Genomic DNA, 18,196 nt, shown 5'->3' on the forward strand with positions numbered 1-18,196 from the left:
CTGAGCTCTCTCTACCCCCTCCCTCTTTCGTGGTCTCCTAGAGAAGGGGCGCAACTTCAAAGACAGTTCTGGCCCAATCTGCCACAGTCAAACCAGATCTCTAGTATATAAGAGAGAGTAAATGGCCAGAGAGGAGAGAACCAGGTCAGAAAGACACCCATCCCTGCCCTACTAAGTCAATGAAGTTGCCGCAACATTAAACAGACTATGTCTAAGGGGCTTCCCAGGTGGCGCTAGTGGTAAAGAACAGGCCTACCAATGTAGGAGACATAAGAGACGTGGGTTCAATCCCTGGGTCGGGAAGATCCCCCAAAGAAGGAAATGGCAACCCACTCCAGTACTCATGCCTGGAGAATTCAATGCAGAGAGGAGTGTGGTGGGCTCCAGTCCATACAGTTGCAAAGAGTTGGACACGACTGAAGCAACTTAGCGTGCATGCATTATGACTAAACTGTACAGTCCAAACGCTAGCATGAAGTCAGGAAAGTGTCTTCCCCATCCACCGTGGAGCTCCATAAATATCTGGGATGTCACCATTTTTACCAGACACACCTGGCTCTTGCAGGGTCCTTACCTGTTTCCTCACAGTTGAGCTACGCCTGTGGTCAATGGGGAGGAAAAAGAGAAAACGGGATTAAAAACAATCTGTGAGGTGGCTAATGAAATAAGTCACATTAATCAGCTCAGGTCCAGAAGTGGCTAAGAGACTTGGTAAGTTACCTTTCAAATAAAGCCCAATCAAGCGCTTTTCACGAAAGCTTAGCGGTTTCTGCTTTTAATGTCTGCCACCATTCAAAAGAAGACTCGGAGGGAACTGGCTCAATTCACAGTAAAATATGTATGGGTCAGACAACAGGAAGACCTCTGTGTGCAAGGAGACACTAATAAACACCAAAGGAAGCTATGGTTTTCTTTCTTTTGAAAATCCTTAGGGAAAAGTTAGGGAGTGATTTTCCTGGAATTTAGAGGGTAGAGGGTCCAGACTGGAAGGAATCTTGGTGATTCCATAGGTCAATGCTTTTCAGGCTGTGTTTAGCCTTGGAAGCCTTTTCTCCAAGGGAATTTGATTCAGACAGCAACATCCCAAGCAAGGAGAGCAGCTCTATCTCTCTGAGCAAAGGTAGGAGGTAGGGACCAGAGTTGGGCTGCTGGGCACCGTCTGCCCCTTCCACTAGGCTGCTCTTAAGGAACTCTCTGGAATCCTAGAGCTTCCTGGATCTAGGTGAATGCTCTCTCTTGTCTTATAGATGAGGAACTGGAGTTCAGAGAGGGGAAGAGAACAGCCCAAAGTCACACAGTGAATAAACACAGCATAAGGAAATTCAGCTCAGCTCTTTTCACTCCGCAGATATGGAACTTCAGGTGAACTCAGACTAAGACTCTATCACCAAGAAGATAGAATCCCATTATCCTGATTCCCTCCAGTCAATGAGACTAGTATATTAATGGGATCTTTATTGTAATCCACAATGACAAAACGATGAAAAGCAAATGAAGGCATTTTTGAATAATGAGCCTATAATTGTAAACAACCTCATGATTATTGTATGTGCTGGCAGATATAAGTGGTTTATATATAATGGGCTAACCCGGGGTCTCTAAGGAGTCCAGCTCATGAAAGCTCTTTCCCCCGTTAAATCGGCACATTTGTAGGCATCTGAGAACCACTGGCTGAATGAAAGCCTTGCTATCTGCCAACTCATGCGTTTTCTCATAGCAGCTCCATGACTGAGAGGGAAAATATTTGGCTGGGGTGGGGGAGGGCGGGGAAGGTGGGGAAAGACTGGGAGGGCTGCATACTTGTACATCAGGCGAGGATTTGTACCAATGCTGTGGGCGAGCAATGCAATGTAATATTTCATTATCCAGCGACACTCACTATTAGAGGCTGTCATCTTTTCCATGTATAAAAAAAATTTTCAGGTCAAAGGCTATCTTCTGATCTTCCTTCCCTGGATCAGAGACTTCCCAAAACCCACATGGTGAAGGCTAGACACTCAGGTGAGGTTTCCAGGGTCCTCCAGCATTGACCATTTCAGGTCACTGGGACTATTTCAGCAAATGGTAATTCCCTTCACTCAGTTCTGCTCAGCAAACCTCATTTCCATTTGAGGCCAGATGGGGTCAGCAAGGCAAAGGGATGGAAGCCACCCCAGCCCTAGGCCACTCCTAGGCCATCCAACGAACGCCCCTAGCTCAGCTCCTTGGCTCCTTACCCACCCAGGAAGGGTCTCTCTCCACCCATCCCAGGGCTGTCCCAGGCCACACCTACCTGGCCAGACTGCAGTCTGTCCGCTGACCTGTTGGAAAGACAGAGGCAAAAAGCACGTGTTGAAGCAAATGAGGTGAAAGGGGAGAGCTGCTCCCAGGAATGACAGTGTCTGCCCTTCTCCCCAGGGAGCCTCTAGCCTCACGCTGTGACTAGACTTCCAGGCGAAAAAGAAGCCAGCACCCAGGGCCTCTTTCTGGGCAAGTGCTGTTCCTGCTGCTTGTTCCCAGCCCAGGGCTGCTGGTGTCCTGAAACACTGGGCTTGCTGAGTCTGCTTCCCAGCGGGAAAACGGGTGGACACAAGGGAAAAATAGTAAGGCGGGTCATACCTCAGAGAACAAATTATTAGAAACCTTCCCAGAGATGAAATTTAGCTTTTCTTCTCTGTGTACTGGTGTGTGTATGGCGGGGAGGGAGGGACAAGCTTGCTTGCCCTTCAGTATATGAACACACACACACACACACACACACACACGTGTGTTTGAGGGTGGAGGGTGGAAGGCGAAGAAGGAAGGAATAGTTATTTGGGGAGAATATGCTCCATATGTGGAAGCTCTCCTTTTAGATACTAAACCCTCAGTATGGTTGGGCTGCATGAGATTTAAAATGCTGATACTGCTATTAGACTGGGGCTCTCGATCCAACAGTGGGCCCTAGTACTAAATTGAAAGGATCACAGCCAGCCTTAAAAAATGAGATTGAAGATCTTAACATTCATCTGAAATATTCTCATGCTTTTAAAAAACTTGGGCCATTATGTAATCTGTGTTGCTTTTTTTGGGTCCACAGTTAACTGAGCTTGGTCTGTATGAGACTGTATTAGATACACCAGGCAAAGTGTAAGCAAGAACTGAGCTGGAGGACAGACCAGCTCCCACGTTCCTGGAAAGGCAACTGCAAGGGCGGGGGGAGGGCAGGGCTCTATCTTGCCTTTAAAGGTTGCTAATTGTTGATTACAGTTCAGCTCATCTAGAACAACACCCTCCCCCACCCCAACAGTCTCTCTTACTAAAGGCTCAGCTTTCATCTGCAAAAATATTATTCCGAGCCATTATTTCCAACATCTGTCCCATTTCCATTCTGGAATATTCATACACATCAATTATCCCTCTGTGGCAAGTACAAGGGGCTCTTGCGTTTTGATGACAAATGCATACAGAAGGCAGGGACATGATGACTTGCACACAGGAAGATCTATTTTTTTCCTTATTGCCAGAACTTGTCATCTCTCGATGAAGGCAATGTGCAGCACTAATGAATGGTTGCCAACCTTCGCTCCCTGTAGTAGCACATTTGGTAATATGCACATGTGTTGCAAACCCATTCTCTCTCTCATACGCACACATACACACAGTCTCTCTCACACTCTGAGGCTGGTTCCCCATCTCACGTATGGGTCATGCTTAGACTATCTTGGCAAAAAGAAATCACAGTTGTAATTTGTTTCAAATAGTTCTGGGCATTCTTTCCTCTGATTCCCCACAGAGCAACCTGCTAACCCAAGAGTAAAGACTTCCTATAAGCAAAGTTTAGACCTGTTCAGCCTGAGTCCCTTGGGTGTGTATGTGGGGTGGGGGATGGGGGGTTGCGGGGAGAAGAAAACAGAAGTTACTTAACAGGCTTTCATCACATAAAAGAAAATGCATTAAAAATCACAAGATCAAAGACATTAGAGATAAAAGAATTAATCACCAGGGGAAATCGTTCAGGGCAGGAGAACAGGATAAGAAGGGTGGGTTAGGAGGCTCTGGAATGGAAAGTGGGGCTCTGATTCCTGGGGCCTTTGAGCCAATGAGCACGGTATACTTGTCTAGATTCTGCACTCAGTCTGAGGAGAGCTCAAGAATTGATTTGAGAACATCCGAGCTCTGTGAGAGCAGCTTTTGCCTTTCGCTGCTGGTACTACCTGTCCCGGCCCCCATCTTTAAGAGAGGAGATCAGTGGGGCAAGGAGGAGGGCGCAGGGCATTCAGAGGCATCCCCGACCTGGGAATCCCATTAATCAGAGGGTGCTGAGAGCTGGGCAGGAGAGCTGGGCAGGGTGCCAAAAATCCCAGGGAAGCTTCTCTTTCAACTTCTGCCTTCTGTTTGACAGCTGAGGATAAAGTCCAGAGTGCCAGTCCAGCCCTCTGCCTTGCTACTTTCCAGGGTCTGATTAAAATCATCTTATGAGACCAGACAGTCCGCTCAGCACCAGAGCCTCCACCTGGCTAAAGCAAGGAGAGGGCTGCTTCTGAGCCCCAGGACCCTTCAAAGCAAGAGAGAAGCACTGCCCACCCTGACGCTACTGAGAGCTGCAGGCTGCCCAGCACCCCACCCTTGGGACGCCTCTCCCCCGCTCAGAGCAGCTGTGTAGCTCACCGCACAGCTCCCCACCCTCTAGATCCAGCCTCCGTCCTGCCACAGAGGAGCTGAGAGTTTGACCAAAGGGCCTGGAGAGGAAAGGACCCATCAGCTCCTTGGCCCGGGTAGCAGCAGAGGAGGCACAGGAGGGGGTAGAGCGCAGGCACGCTCCATTGAAATGAGTAGCTGATGCACACTGGTGCTTCATTAAGCACGGGCCTTGCCCCATTACTCAGGCAGTCAGCTGGGGCGTGTGCTTCCACATCGAACAGGCGAGGAAAAGCAATGCGTTCACATAACCAGATCGGGGCCACTCTACTGAGGAGGGAGGCACGTGCTCAGCACTAGTGCCAGGACCCGGCCTGCCCCTTGCTGCCAAGTCTCCCACAGAGCCCACACTCACTCTCTCCCAGGGTTTTCTGGAGAAGGTCGTGCTTGGCTTGTAGCTTGGTGATGAGGTTCCTGCCCTCCAGGTATTCCTTCATTTTCTGTAAGGCAAGAGGAGGACAGAGAGCATTCAGACTCCAGAAGGGGAGGAAAAAAAAAAATCACAGACGCTCAGCTGTACAATTCCCTTTCTAAGAGGGCTTTTGGTTTCTGACCCAATTTCCACTGGGTTCCTTTTTTATTTTTTTTAAAGGCCCTGAGCATCTGAGCAGCTGCTGATTTTCCTGGTGGATTAGTGTCCTGCTTTATGTCTTCCTAGGAGCTCCACGTCGGCCACTGAAAGAAACTGTCTCCTTGAGTCCGAGCCCCGCATCCATCTTTTTCAGCTCCACTGAAGAGCTGAGGGTGGAGGGACTCATGGAGCCCCGCCTTCCTGGGGAGAGGACACACACCTGCGGCTGGTCAGCTTGTCCCCTCTCCCGGCACCCTCCCCTCCAGGCCCCTCCCAGGATGCATTCCTTCACACCAGCAGCAGTGTCAAGGCTCAGCCCAGCCCAGCACTCAGAGCATCTCTATCTGAGCTGTATTTTAATCGGCCTGCTCCTCTATTCTGCACGGAGTCTCTGCAGAAAGCTTGGGCTTTCTGAGCACACAGAAGGAGGGGCTGCCACACCCCACTTGCATAACACACACTGGAGGTTCCAAACACAGATGAGGTTTATGGAAATGCGATCCCATCTGCTCTGACAGTCGAAATATGAGTGCTGCACTGCGCTTTGTGGCTGACTTCTCTCAACCCTTGTCTGCTCAGTGAGAGACTGTATTTCCCTGGACAATTCAGCCAATCTTCAAAACAACCCTATGAACCATGATAACCATTATCCCCATTTTACGGATGAGGATGCTGAGATTTGGGGAGATTCAGTAAGTGGCTTTAGGTCAAACAATTAGTGAGTGGTGGAGCTAGTCTCCATATACGGAGTTAGGCAATACAATGTGTGCTTTTATTTTTTAATTTATTTTTTGGCCACGCTGCGTGGCATGTGGGATCTTCATTCCTGGACCAGGGATCGAACCTACACCCACTGTAATGGAAGTTTGGAGTCGTAACCAGTGGACTGCCAGGGAAGTCCCCAATGTGTGCTTTTAATCGTTATGATAAAGTGCTTGATTTGCTATGGTGCAGAGCAGAAGGAGAGAAGCAGAATAAAACCAGTTTTTAGAGTACTTTAGCATGCATTTGACTTCCAGGATAACTGCATACAGCCCACAGGGACGACATCATTGTTTCCTTACTGCAGATGAGGACAGACTGGGGTGCTGCTGACAGCTGCAAGCCCAAAAGTGGTTGTGCCAAGCCCGGATCCCAGGCCTCTGGACTCTCATCACGGTGTCTTTCCCACCCCACCCTACTGCTGTTCACGGGCATCTCAGTTTGCCTTGGATGTCTTATGCTGCAATGGTTCATCTGCTGGGTCGTGGTCATCTGCCCACCTCTAAACTCAGAGGCAAAACTGCAGTGTCTCCCCGAGGGTGATTTGTGAATCACTGTTGATCCATAAAGTAGTTGAAGAGGTAAGTGGATATAACACTTAAAATGATAATTGTTCTGCCTTTTTTTAAATGTACGAACCAAAAAGTATAGATCAAGCCTTTGGGGTGAAAGTAGAAAGAAAAGGTGCAAAAACTGTGAGTTACTTTTAATAATCTCTTTACCTTTCTGCGCAGTGTGAACTTTTAACTGAGTGCATATTTCTCTCTCTCCCTTATAAAAACAAAGAAAAATGCAGCTTTCTCTGGGATGCTCATCTTCACCCTCCCACGTTCACCCAGCTGCTCCTGCGTAGACGTTGGCAGATCTCTGACAGCACTTCTCACCCAGCCCTGTCATGGAGGCTTTGTCGCTCCTGTCTCTTTCCCTCCAGATGGTCCCCTCTCTGTGGTTGGAGACCATGGCATTCATTATTCTTCGTGTCCCTGATACTTAGCACTGTGCCCAGCGGACAGCAGACACTCAACAAATCCTTGAAAATTAGTAAATAAATGAACAGTCTCACTTTCCTCTGGCTAGAACCTTCCTCAGCAGTGACAAACCATGCCTTCAAGTATGCCCCTACTCTCTGAATTAAATAGAAGACAAACAAAAAACAAGCCCTACGCCACGTCATTTCTGCTGCTTTCCTCACGACCCATTCCCTCCGCTCCCTGGTGCTTCTGCACGAGAACACCTGCTTAAACACAGGTCTGTTGTCACCTTCCTCATCCCATCTGCTCCAGCTGCCAGCTCACCTGCTGCCAGTCTTCCCGGCGTGACCCCCTCATCCCCAGCCAATGCCAACTGTGAAGCCTGGAACAGTACTTCAGGGCTCAGAGGTGAAACACCTTCAGGAAACATCCACTGTGAACATCTGAACCGCCAGAGGCCCCTCTTTGGAAGTTCATCCCAAGGAGACTCTAAAGGCTTCCTAATGAGGGAAAATTCGCCCATGGTAACCCTTAAAATGAGACCAGAGAGCTCAGAAAACAGCCCGAATTCTGAAAGGAGATGCAAACTCCTTCCTGTCACTCATGTGTATACTTGTGATGTCAGAAACCATTTTTTTCATTCATGTTCACAGTTCGCTGCTTAACTCTGGCTGTCACTCAGTGAACCATTAAAATAAATAACAATCTGATAAAGAGGTATGATGAATTACCTTTTCGGGTTCCACTAAACCCTGAAGGATCAAAAGCTGTGTCAAGCTATGACCTGCATCCCTAATAGTGGAAACAGTGGTAGGAAGTTTTCCATCTGGGCAAGCTGGAGATGCGGAGGTAAAAGCATCCTATTTGCAGGCATATCATTTATCACTTTCCTGTCCCGCCCATAATGCGCTCATCTTTACAAGAGGTCGGCTGGGAGAGTAACCGGCCTTTCCTGGAGGAGTTTGCTTAGCAGCATCGGGTGCTGCTGTCCTGACACACAGCTGAAGACGAGGCAGGAAGGTGGCTTTTCAATGATTTCTGGAGAGCAGGGGCCAAAAGAACTGTTCACGGGTAATTTCAAAATCCTTCCTTGGGCAATGAGAGTCATTTCCTTATCTAAACCATGTCCCAATATTAGGTAATTAATTTTCTTTCATTCCACTTCCTATACCCTGCTCCTCTCTCCAAACCTCTAAAGGTAGAGTGATCACCTGGACCTTTCCTCAGTGGAGAAGAAAGAAAAGGATCACGGTCAATTCCAGATCACCAAAATGAAGTCAAATTCCTAAAACACAGCCTGACTGCCACACCCCGTTAGCTGCTCCCACCCGCCCCACTCCATCATTTAACCCTCAATATTACCCAAACTGAGAATTTCGTCCAAAAGGAGAAAGGGAAGCAAGAGTCTATTGAATGATTTTGGGTTTTGCCATTGTGAACCTTCAATTCAGTTTTTATGATCTCATTAATTTCTTTCTTAATAATTCTTAATTTAGTATTAACAGTCAGTGATGAGTTTTATTCACTGAAAAGGATTAGTATGATACTTTTTCTTTCTGAGCCCACCCTCCCTTACAGACATTTTAACTGTAGTAAGATGAAGAAGGCTAAGTTGGTATACTTGAGTCCTACCACTTGTAACTCTTCTGACCTTGGGCAAGTCACTTAACTCCCAGAACTTAAGTTTCCCCAACTGAAAAATGGGGATAATATCTTTTTTCACAAGGGTGTGCAAGATGAAATAAAGTAACAACCATGACTATGATTGACGCCAACCAGCAGATACTCAAAAGTGTTCCTTATACAGAATCACTTGGTCAACTAACTGAAAAACAGCCCTTCCCTCAATTTCTTTGCTCTATGCTAATACTTGAGAAAGCTTGGCAATTCCCTGGTGGTCCAGTGGTTAGGACTTTCACTGCCAAGGGCCTGGGGTTCAATCTCTGGTTGGGGAGGTGAGATCCTCAAGCCACGTGGTGCCACCAAAAACAAAAACAAAACAAACTCAAAGCAGGTTTCCATCCTTTAAAAAGAAAAAAAGGAGGCACAAGAATGGTTTTCAAATTTAATTTTAAAATGCCTCCTCCCTTTAAATACATTCTTACCATGGTGCTATACAACACATGGACCTTGCCTACCCATTAAATTTAATCTGTGAACCCAAGGTCACAAGTCTCCACCATGATGAGAAAAGGGTGGCTGGGAGGAGTGAGCTGTGCCTAGTCAGCCCTGCGCAGTGCACAGATACACACAGATGTCCTTACGGGGCCTTCTTCCCCACCAGCCAAGCACACTGACATTTCCCCTCCTACCCGTCAATTTTTAAAGCCGGAGACAGCTGTCAGACAGAATACATAATAGAGCAAGCCATTTCCCCTCCTGAATTGCATGGCAGGGGCAGTCATTCATTTATACCTACTTAGTACACATTTATCACCTATCTGTTTATTCTTGGAGAATACCAAGAGAAAAAAGATATTGGACCACACCAAGTCTAGCAGTCTTAGAGCACTGTCTGTTCAATGGCCAAGGAACAGGTTCCTCTACAACTTCTTACCTTACCCAAATCTGTCCCCCCAAATTCAGGCAGCCTAGCTTTGCTTATTTTATAAACAATTCATCCCCATTTCATCCCCCATTCAAGAATCCCATACTCCATTCCTCACACAAGGAAATACCTGTAGGGTTTGACAGTACTTAGCTGGTTACTGCGGAGAAGGCAATGGCACCCCACTCCAGTACTCTTGCCTGGAAAATCCCATGGATGGAGGAGCCTGGAAGGCTGCAGTCCATGGGGTCGCTGAGGGTCGGACATGACTGAGTGACTTCACTTTCACTTTTCACTTTCATGCATTGGAGAAGGAAATGGCAATCCACTCCAGTGTTCTTGCCTGGAGAATCCCAGGGACGGGGGAGCCTGGTGGGCTGCTGTCTATGGGGTCGCACAGAGTCGGACACGACTGAAGCGACTTAGCAGCAGCAGCAGCAGCAGCAGCTGGTTAGTGAGCAGACTAGAGATCTCTTCATAAAATTAGAGATATGGAGGGAACATGTCATGCAAGGATGGGCATGAAAAAGGACACAAACAGTAAGGACCTAACAGAAGCAGAAGAGATTAAGAAGAGGTGGCAAGAATACACAGATGAGCTATACAAAAAAAGTCTTAATGACCTGAATAACTATGATGGTGTGGTCACTCACCTAGAGACAGACATCCTGGAGTGCGAAGTCAGGTGGGCCTTAGGAAGTATTACAACAAACAAAGCTAGTGGAGGTGATGGAGTTCCAGCTGAGCTATTTAAGATCTTAAAAGATGATACTGTTAAAGTGCTGCACTTAATATGTCAGCAAATTTGGAAAACTCAGCAGTGGCTAAAGGACTAGAAAAGGTCAGTTTTCATTCCAATCCTAAAGAAGGGCAATGCCAAAGAATGTTCATACTACTGTACAATTGCGCTCATTCACATGTTAGTAAGGTTATGCTCAAAATCCTTTAAGCTAGACTTCAGCAGTTTGTGAACTGAGAACTTCCAAATGTATAAACGGGATTTAGAAAAGGCAGAGGAACCGGAGTTCAAATTGCCAACATCCATTGGATCATAGAGGAAGCAAGGGAATTCCAGAAAAACATCTATTCTTGCTTCATTGACTAGGCTAAAGCCTTTGACTGCATAGATCACAACAAACTGAAAATTCTTAAAGAGATGGGAATACCAGACCACCTTACCTGTCAAATCTGATGCGGGTCAAGAAGCAACAGTTAGAACCGGACATGGAACAACAGACTAGTTCAAAATTGGGAAAGGAATGTGACAAGGCTGTATATTGTCACCCTGCATATTTAACTTATGTGCAGAGTATACCATGTGAAATACCAGTCTGGATGAATCACAAATTGGAATCAAGCTTGCTGAGAGAAATATCAACAATCTCAGATACGCAGATGATATCCCTCTAATGGCAGAAAGCGAAGAGGAACAAAAGAGCCTCTTGATGATAGTCAAAGAGGGGAGTAAAGCTGGCTTAAAACTCAACATTCAAAAAACTAAGATCATAGTATCTGGTGCCATCACTTCATGGCAAATAGAAGGGGAAAAAGTAGAAGCAGTGACAGATTTTATTTTTGGGGGCTCCAAAATCATTGCTGATGGTGACTGCGGCCATGAAATTAAAAGACATTTGCTTTTTGGAAGAAAAGCTATGACAAATCTAGCTTTTTAAAAAGCTGAGACATCACTTTGTAGACAAAGGTCCATAAAGTCAAAGCTACGGCTTTTCCAGTAGTCATGTACAGACGTGAGAAATGGACCATAAAGAAGGCTGAGCACTGAAGAATTGATGCTTTTGAACTGTGGTGCTGGAGAAGACTCTTTGAAAGTCCCTGGGACTGCAAGGAGATCAAACCTGTCAATCCTAAAGGAAATCAACTCTGAATATTCATTGAAAGGACTGATACTGAAGCTGAAGCTCCAACACTTTGGCCACCTGATGCAAAGAGCTGACTCTTTGGAAAAGATCCTGATGCTGGGAAAGACTGAAGGCAGGAGGAGAAGGGGGCAGCAGAGGATGAGATGGTTAGACAGCATCACTGACTCAAGGGACATGAATCTGAGCAAACTCTGGGAGATAGTGAAGGACAGGGGAGCTTGGCATGCTGCAGTCATGGGGTCGCAAATAGTCAGACACAACTTACTGACTGAACAACAACAACAACAACAACAACAGCCTATGAGAAGGGAACTGGTTAAATGAATGATGTAGCATCTGTCTGTACAAATGAAATTCTGCTCAGCCATTAAAAAAAGAGTTAGATCTTTTTGGAATAAATTGAAGATAATATCCCAAATAAATTAAGTAAAAACAGCAAAGTGAAGAACAGTGTTGATGATACACTTCTATTTGTATTTCTATTTATTTTATTTCCTCATATTTCTAATGTAATAATATTATATTAAAGGGTACATCAGTGGTTGTGTCCATACAGAACACCTTTGGAAGGACACAGAAGAAACTGGTGTCAGTCACTGGCAGGAAGTGTGGGTTAGGAACAGGTAGAGGCTTGACTTCCTTGCTTTTTTGAAATCTTTGCATCTTTTAAAAAAATCTTTAATAGTTACAATAAAATAGGCAATGGGAAAAAAGGCAGACAGTGCAGGATTGCATGTTACAGAAGATAAGTGATGCAAAGCCAAGGAGATCAGAAAACCTCTGTCTTCTCACTTAGAGCAAAAGAGCAGAAAGCTGAGCAGTTCCCAAGCCTTCCCCTGACCTCAGCTTCCTCATCAGGGCAAAGAGGAAAAGCTCGTGTTTTGACACCAGGAGACCAGTACACTAGAGTTCTGGTTTCAGCTCTTGCTGAAGACCTTGAACAAGCTACCCATCCTTTTTGAATTTTTGTTGTTTTTTAGTTCTTGAAAGAAAAATCTTTCAAATGAGAAGATTTGGCTAGATGATTTTAAAAAAACACCTGAAGCTTTAAAATTTCATGATTATTTTCCCGGTACTCTTGCAAATGACCGACCTTTATAGATCATGCTTCAAGTTTCCAATTGCTGTCATCTGGGCAGATCAATCTGATGACAGCCAAGAGCGCTCAGAAAGTATCCCCAGCAGCCCTCTGGGTCACTAGGCACACTACCAGGAATCAAAGCCATGACCAGAGACCTCTTTCTAACTTTCCAAAAGAAGGGAACCCCCAAGAGGAGATACTCTGATGTCTTTGAAGGGCACTGGGAAACACGGGAAACAGAAGGGTAAATGTTTGTAAAGGCCAAGACTAAGGGAAGGACACCTGCAGTTGTCTTGGCTTTGTGGGGTTGGCAAGCACAGGCAGACATCCTGGCGAACATTCACACACCACCTTTTCTTTGCCACCCACCTCCCCAAAGTCCTTTTAACATGAACTGAATTATCTGACGCATTCCAAACACCAATCACAAAAATGGTGAACTCTTTTACAAATCTGTTACTAGAGAAGCCCGGACAAAAAAGCTTTCTGTTAGCCAAGGAAATTTACACACAATTTTGATAAGTAGCATTATGGTCACAAAAGACAGGAAATGAGTTAGTGGACATCAATGCATTCAGACAGAGGTGAAAGGGTGGGCAGGATTTGGGAGATTGCTGGTCTGAATATGGTCATTCCTGCTCTTACTAAAGGTCAATTCTAAATACAAATGTAGCGTCCCTTAAAGCTCAGAAGTAATTTCTGAAGTCTTCAATACAGATTTTTATGTTCAAAATTCTCATTTAATCAAAAAATGGAAATCTTCTGCAATGTAACAAGATTGGGTCATGTAAGTAATGTTATATCTAAGCAGTCCAGACAGAACAGTCAGAGAATCCTATTATTTAAAGCCTCTCGAATATTTAACAACCTCCAGAGATAAAGAAGCTTGGGGAGGTACACAGCCCTCGCTACAGACAAGAAGTTTCTCCCAAGTCTGTCCCAGATTTTTCATGCCTTTACTCTTTTGCACATGCTGCTCTGGTCTCAAAGAATTCTTTTCTCTTCTCGATTCTCTGCCTTATCAGCACAAAGTCACTTTCTGTGTGATGTTTCCCCAACTCCATTCATCATGGTTGCCATTCATACATGTGTGCAAGTATGCCCTTAATATTTTTTACATTTATTTTTTAAATTATCAAAATTAACCTATTGTAATTCTTTAGAAATATATGCAGTAAAAAAGAAGTTCTCCCTTCATAGGCCTAATTCCACCATTCTCTTCATTTGATATTCTTAGCATTCCCAGCTTATATAGCACAGTGTCAGAGTAGATCCTTAATAAATGATCAATGAATAATTTAATAATTTTCAGTGAATAAATTATAGTGATGATAGGGATAATAAATTTTGAGCATTTTTGAGTACTTACTACAAATAGGCAATATGCTATATATTTTACAAAAATGAATGAATGAGCCAAAATATCATTCTATTCTTTCTTTGTATTGATTTTAGCATTTTACTCATAAATATATTTAAAGCATGTTATAATTAAATGGCTTTCACTTAAATTAATCATTTAAGTGAAAACAGCAGATTATAAAACAATATGCACAGCAGTATGCCATTTTTATAATACAATTATAAATATATGTTCATATCCATGTGCATGCATAGAAAAAAGCTTGAAAGAGAATATATTCTAACACTATTATCTGTAGATATTTGGGATTATGGATATTTTTAGTTTCTTCTTTCTTACTTCTAAAGTTTATATAATAAGCATGTTTTATTTTGTATAACAAGAAAAAAAAGTTATTTAAAAAAACAATACTGTTAAATCACACCCTTTCAACAGTCTTCTCTAGGACTTAAAAAAACTTTTGAAGAACTCTTAGTTTAACTACTTGAAAAAACAGATTTCTTCTTTAAAAAAGATAGCAAATCAATAGTGTTCCTAATGGAGAAAGGGCAGTGTTCAAAGAAGAATTAAACAAATGGTTCCAGTTGCAGGAGAAATTCAATTTGCTACTTGCAGACTATGCTTCTTGACTGAGAAACAAGTTAATTCTGCTCATTCAGAATCAGTATGCATATTCACTGGCTATATTTCCTTTCACATCTGCAAACTTAATTTCTTCTTTCTTAGTTGTCAGAAGATTAGGAAATAAATTTTAGCTCAGGCAATAAATCCTACTTGGCAAGCTTGAAATAACTCAATTATTAAAAAGTAGCACCAAAGACTAACCAGCAACCTTCCAAAGGACTGTTAACACTACTTAAAAAAAATGGGTCCATCTGTCTAAAAGAGGACTGGGAGATGCATGAATAACAAAATATAAATATAATGTTTTAGAATTCTCTGCAAACCAACAATGTTGTATATTACCTGTTCCTTTGAGTTTTAGCCATTATTATGAAAAATAATTTTGTATTGCCACAAATTATAAAGTTATCACATCAACTAGAAGAGATAACAGATTTTAACCATAAGGTAACCCTTGGACTGCAAGGAGATCCAACCAGTCCATTCTGAAGGAGATCAGCCCTGGGATTTCTTTGGAAGGAATGATGCTAAAGCTGAAACTCCAGTACTTTGGCCACGTCATGCGAAGACTTGACTCATTGGAAAAGACTCTGATGCTGGGAGGGATTGGGGGCAAGAAGAGAAGGGGACAACAGAGGATGAGATGGCTGGATGGCATCACTGACTCGATGGACGTGAGTCTCAGTGAACTCTGGGAGTTGGTGATGGACAGGGAGGCCTGGCGTGCTGCGATTCATGGGGTCGCAAAGAGTCGGACACGACTGAGTGACTGATCTGATCTGATCTGATGGTGGTCAAAATATCTCAGTGTGGTTCTCAAGAACCAGGAGATGCAGCCCCCTTGGATGACCCCTAAGGATGAGAAGGAAAGTTGTGAACAAAGTCTACTGGCTGGTTAAAAACGTCTTTAAGAAGAAAATATTCTTGGTAGACACACAACTTGTAAATATCTGTGCCTTGAAGTGTATGGATGGTCTCCGAACATGCCCAGATCCCAGTGAAGATATTCAACAACTGCCCTGAAGATGCCTGACAAGGACCCTGGGATCTGAATGGCTCGTGTGTGCTGCAGAGCCTGAAACTGGTCTGTAACGGCCACTGAGCCCCTCACCGTGAAGTAGAACTGCTCTGTCTCCTGCTGGTTGGCTCTCCTCTTGGCGATGCTGGGTTTGCTCATGAAGGTTTCTGAGACCGTGGACTTGACGGATTCCATAGAGTTGCTGTACTGGAAGCAATCAGACACATCGAAATCCTCGACAGTCACAATGTCCTGGATGGTCTGCAGAGTGGCCTCCATTGTCTTCTTTACCTGTCATGATAAGGGCCAACATAATGCATGAGGGGTGGGCTGCAAAACGGTAGGTGATGGAGAAGCTTGGAGAAGTGAGCTGAGGCAGGAGGTGTTAGCGGGCTTGCAGCGCCGCTTCCCATTGAACAGTGCTAAGCGAGTTATAAACATCACAGGGACCCTCTTCTCTTCAGTAAGGACCTAAAACCCACTACCTCCCTCACACTACCTGCTTGGCCTGGCTATTTAATGTTTATTTTTTAAATTTAACATTAGCTCTTGGCTATACTGGACATGCTAAGGGAGAGAGAAGGAAACAAATCCAAACTAACCCCATCATATAAAAAGCAGGTTAAAAATGCGTGATGGGCCTAGTCCCACAGTGCCCCAGGTTCTGTTTCCTGACTTTCCACAAATAATGAACTTGTCTCCCCATTTGTAAACCAAGTGACCCATCCCCAGGCTTTCCTGATCTTACAGGGGAAAGTAAGACTTAGCTGAGATTCCAGGTAAGAAGTCACAAGAGCTCAAAAGAATAAGGAGCTGATAATCAATTGCACTGCCCTTTTGAACTAGTTGTTGAAAGCAAATACGCTGGGCCCAGAAGAAAGTCGCCCTTTTCTAAGAGGACGGAGATGTTTGAAGTGTCAAAGTCAAAGGCCTCTGTTTGTTTGAAAATGCTGGAAAAAGCCAGGCAGGAGGGGGTGGTTTCAGAGACACAATATTGTTCACACAGCTGCCAAGTGCCATTTTGATTAAATGTGTAAAGGCGGGGAAAAAAGCATTTTGCAGAAGGCTCAAAATAGAGCTCAACCTTTGGCAATGCAAGAGCCACTTCCTGGAGTTCAAGGGCAGGATGTAGCAGAAGGGGAAAATCCAAGCCTACATTTGGCTAGGAAATGTTTGCGGCAGCCCGGACATTCCCTGCATGCTCCTTCCACCTGCTCCCGTATGGGGAACAGCAAGAGGTTCGACAGGGAAACTCAGGGTGGCTGTGAATCTCCTGAACAGGAAACTCACCTCTTCATTCTCGATCTTCAGGGTGGATAAGCGAGACTGCAGTTGTTGGCATCTCTGTACCAGCTCACTCTGGACGGGCTGCTGGGCACAGAGCTGGGATGCCTGCCAGAAGAAAGCAACACCAAGTCAGGGAGAGGACACAGATCTTTTGTCAGAGGCCCGTTACTGTTAATAAAACGACTCATAGTCAAGCTGCAAAGCTCACAATTTCTACGTGAAAACAAAATCAAAAGCCAAAGTATGTAGACCTCTGCTAGGACCAAATAGCACAAGAAAAGAAGGAGGAATGGAACCTGTTTGAAAAGTTCTCTCTCTCTCTCTTTGGAGCCCACCTCCAGCCTGGTGCTTGGCAGGGGCAGGTCTATAAAGGGCTGGTGGCTCCCAGGAAGCCAGAGTCGGGGCAGAGAAGAGGGCTTCAGGCAGCGCTGGCTCCAAGCGCACAAGCTTTGGCACAGGGAGGGTTTCCTGCTAGAGGTCCAAGTGGCCACCTCTCTGGCCCCACCTTCGTTCCCTGCCGGGCACCAGAGTGAGAGCCGGAGAGAAGTGGGTCAGGAGGCTAACGTGCTGCTGCTGGAAGCCAGCGTGTGTTTATAAATCTGGGCCACACATGAGAGCTCTGACTCAATGAGAGAAAGTGTGAGGCCAGGAGCAAGTCCACGGGCGCTGCTAGAGGGCCCCAGAGGGCATGGAATCCTGTGGAACTTGGCATTTTCAAGAAGCCATCATTTCACTTCAGGTCGTCACCAGATCTCTGTGGGAGAAAAGTCTGTCTTTCCCCCAAGGACTGCTGTCAATAAGCTTCACCCCGAGTGAGGGGATGGCTGAGCCACTGTCTCCTGGTGAGGCCATGGTGATGGTGTGGGCCTGAGGTCACCCACCATCCCCAGGATGACAGATGAGGAACAGAAGGCTGGCAGACTGCGAGGCAGGACCACGTGCAGGCAGTTTCTGTCACCTTGCCTCCATGTGTCCTTCAGCCTCTCGTCTGAGGAGAGACATCTGGATAGAACCAGCCTCCTCCTTCCCCAGCAACGAGCGGGCACATTCCCAAGCCCACAGACCATTCTCTTGCTTGAAAAGACAAAACCTCTCTTCAGATGGAGGGGGCTGGGACCTGACCTTTTCCTCCATTGGCTTTTAAGCTCTCAACTGACTTGACCTCCTCCCCCAGCTGAGAGGCTGGCCTGAGCCAGCTCTCAGATCTGAAGAGAGCTGACTTCATCCTGGCTCTTGGATAAGCAGACACAATGGAGAAAGCTCGGTGGCCAGGATGGGACGGTGCCAATAGTGAAACTCTCTGGCTGCCTGATGTCACCGGTCAGGCATCCAGAGCCCCACGAGCCTCTGGGGGCACCAAGGGTAGAGCCAAGTGCCTCCTCCTAGTACATCGGAGAGCGCTTGGCGTCAGTCCATGTGCCGAGTGCCCCAG

General features: G+C 45.4%; 1 protein-coding gene across 12 annotated transcripts in view; it reads right to left on the bottom strand.

Moving 5' to 3' along the window:
* The window catches only part of SRGAP2 (SLIT-ROBO Rho GTPase activating protein 2), a 254,066-nt gene that overhangs the window by 42,875 nt on the left and 192,995 nt on the right, over positions 1-18,196 (bottom strand). For all 12 annotated transcript variants that reach the window (XM_006052794.4, XM_006052792.4, XM_006052793.4 and 9 more), the window contains 5 exons: positions 16,768-16,869; positions 15,571-15,768; positions 5,015-5,099; positions 2,273-2,300; positions 575-599 (listed from right to left, as the gene is read on the bottom strand). In XM_006052794.4, coding sequence (XP_006052856.1) covers positions 575-599; positions 2,273-2,300; positions 5,015-5,099; positions 15,571-15,768; positions 16,768-16,869 — 438 coding nt within the window. The remainder of the gene's footprint in view (positions 1-574; positions 600-2,272; positions 2,301-5,014; positions 5,100-15,570; positions 15,769-16,767; positions 16,870-18,196) is intronic.

Source organism: Bubalus bubalis, chromosome 5 (genome assembly GCF_019923935.1).
Source record: "Bubalus bubalis isolate 160015118507 breed Murrah chromosome 5, NDDB_SH_1, whole genome shotgun sequence".
Classification (NCBI taxonomy): Eukaryota; Metazoa; Chordata; class Mammalia; order Artiodactyla; family Bovidae; genus Bubalus; species Bubalus bubalis.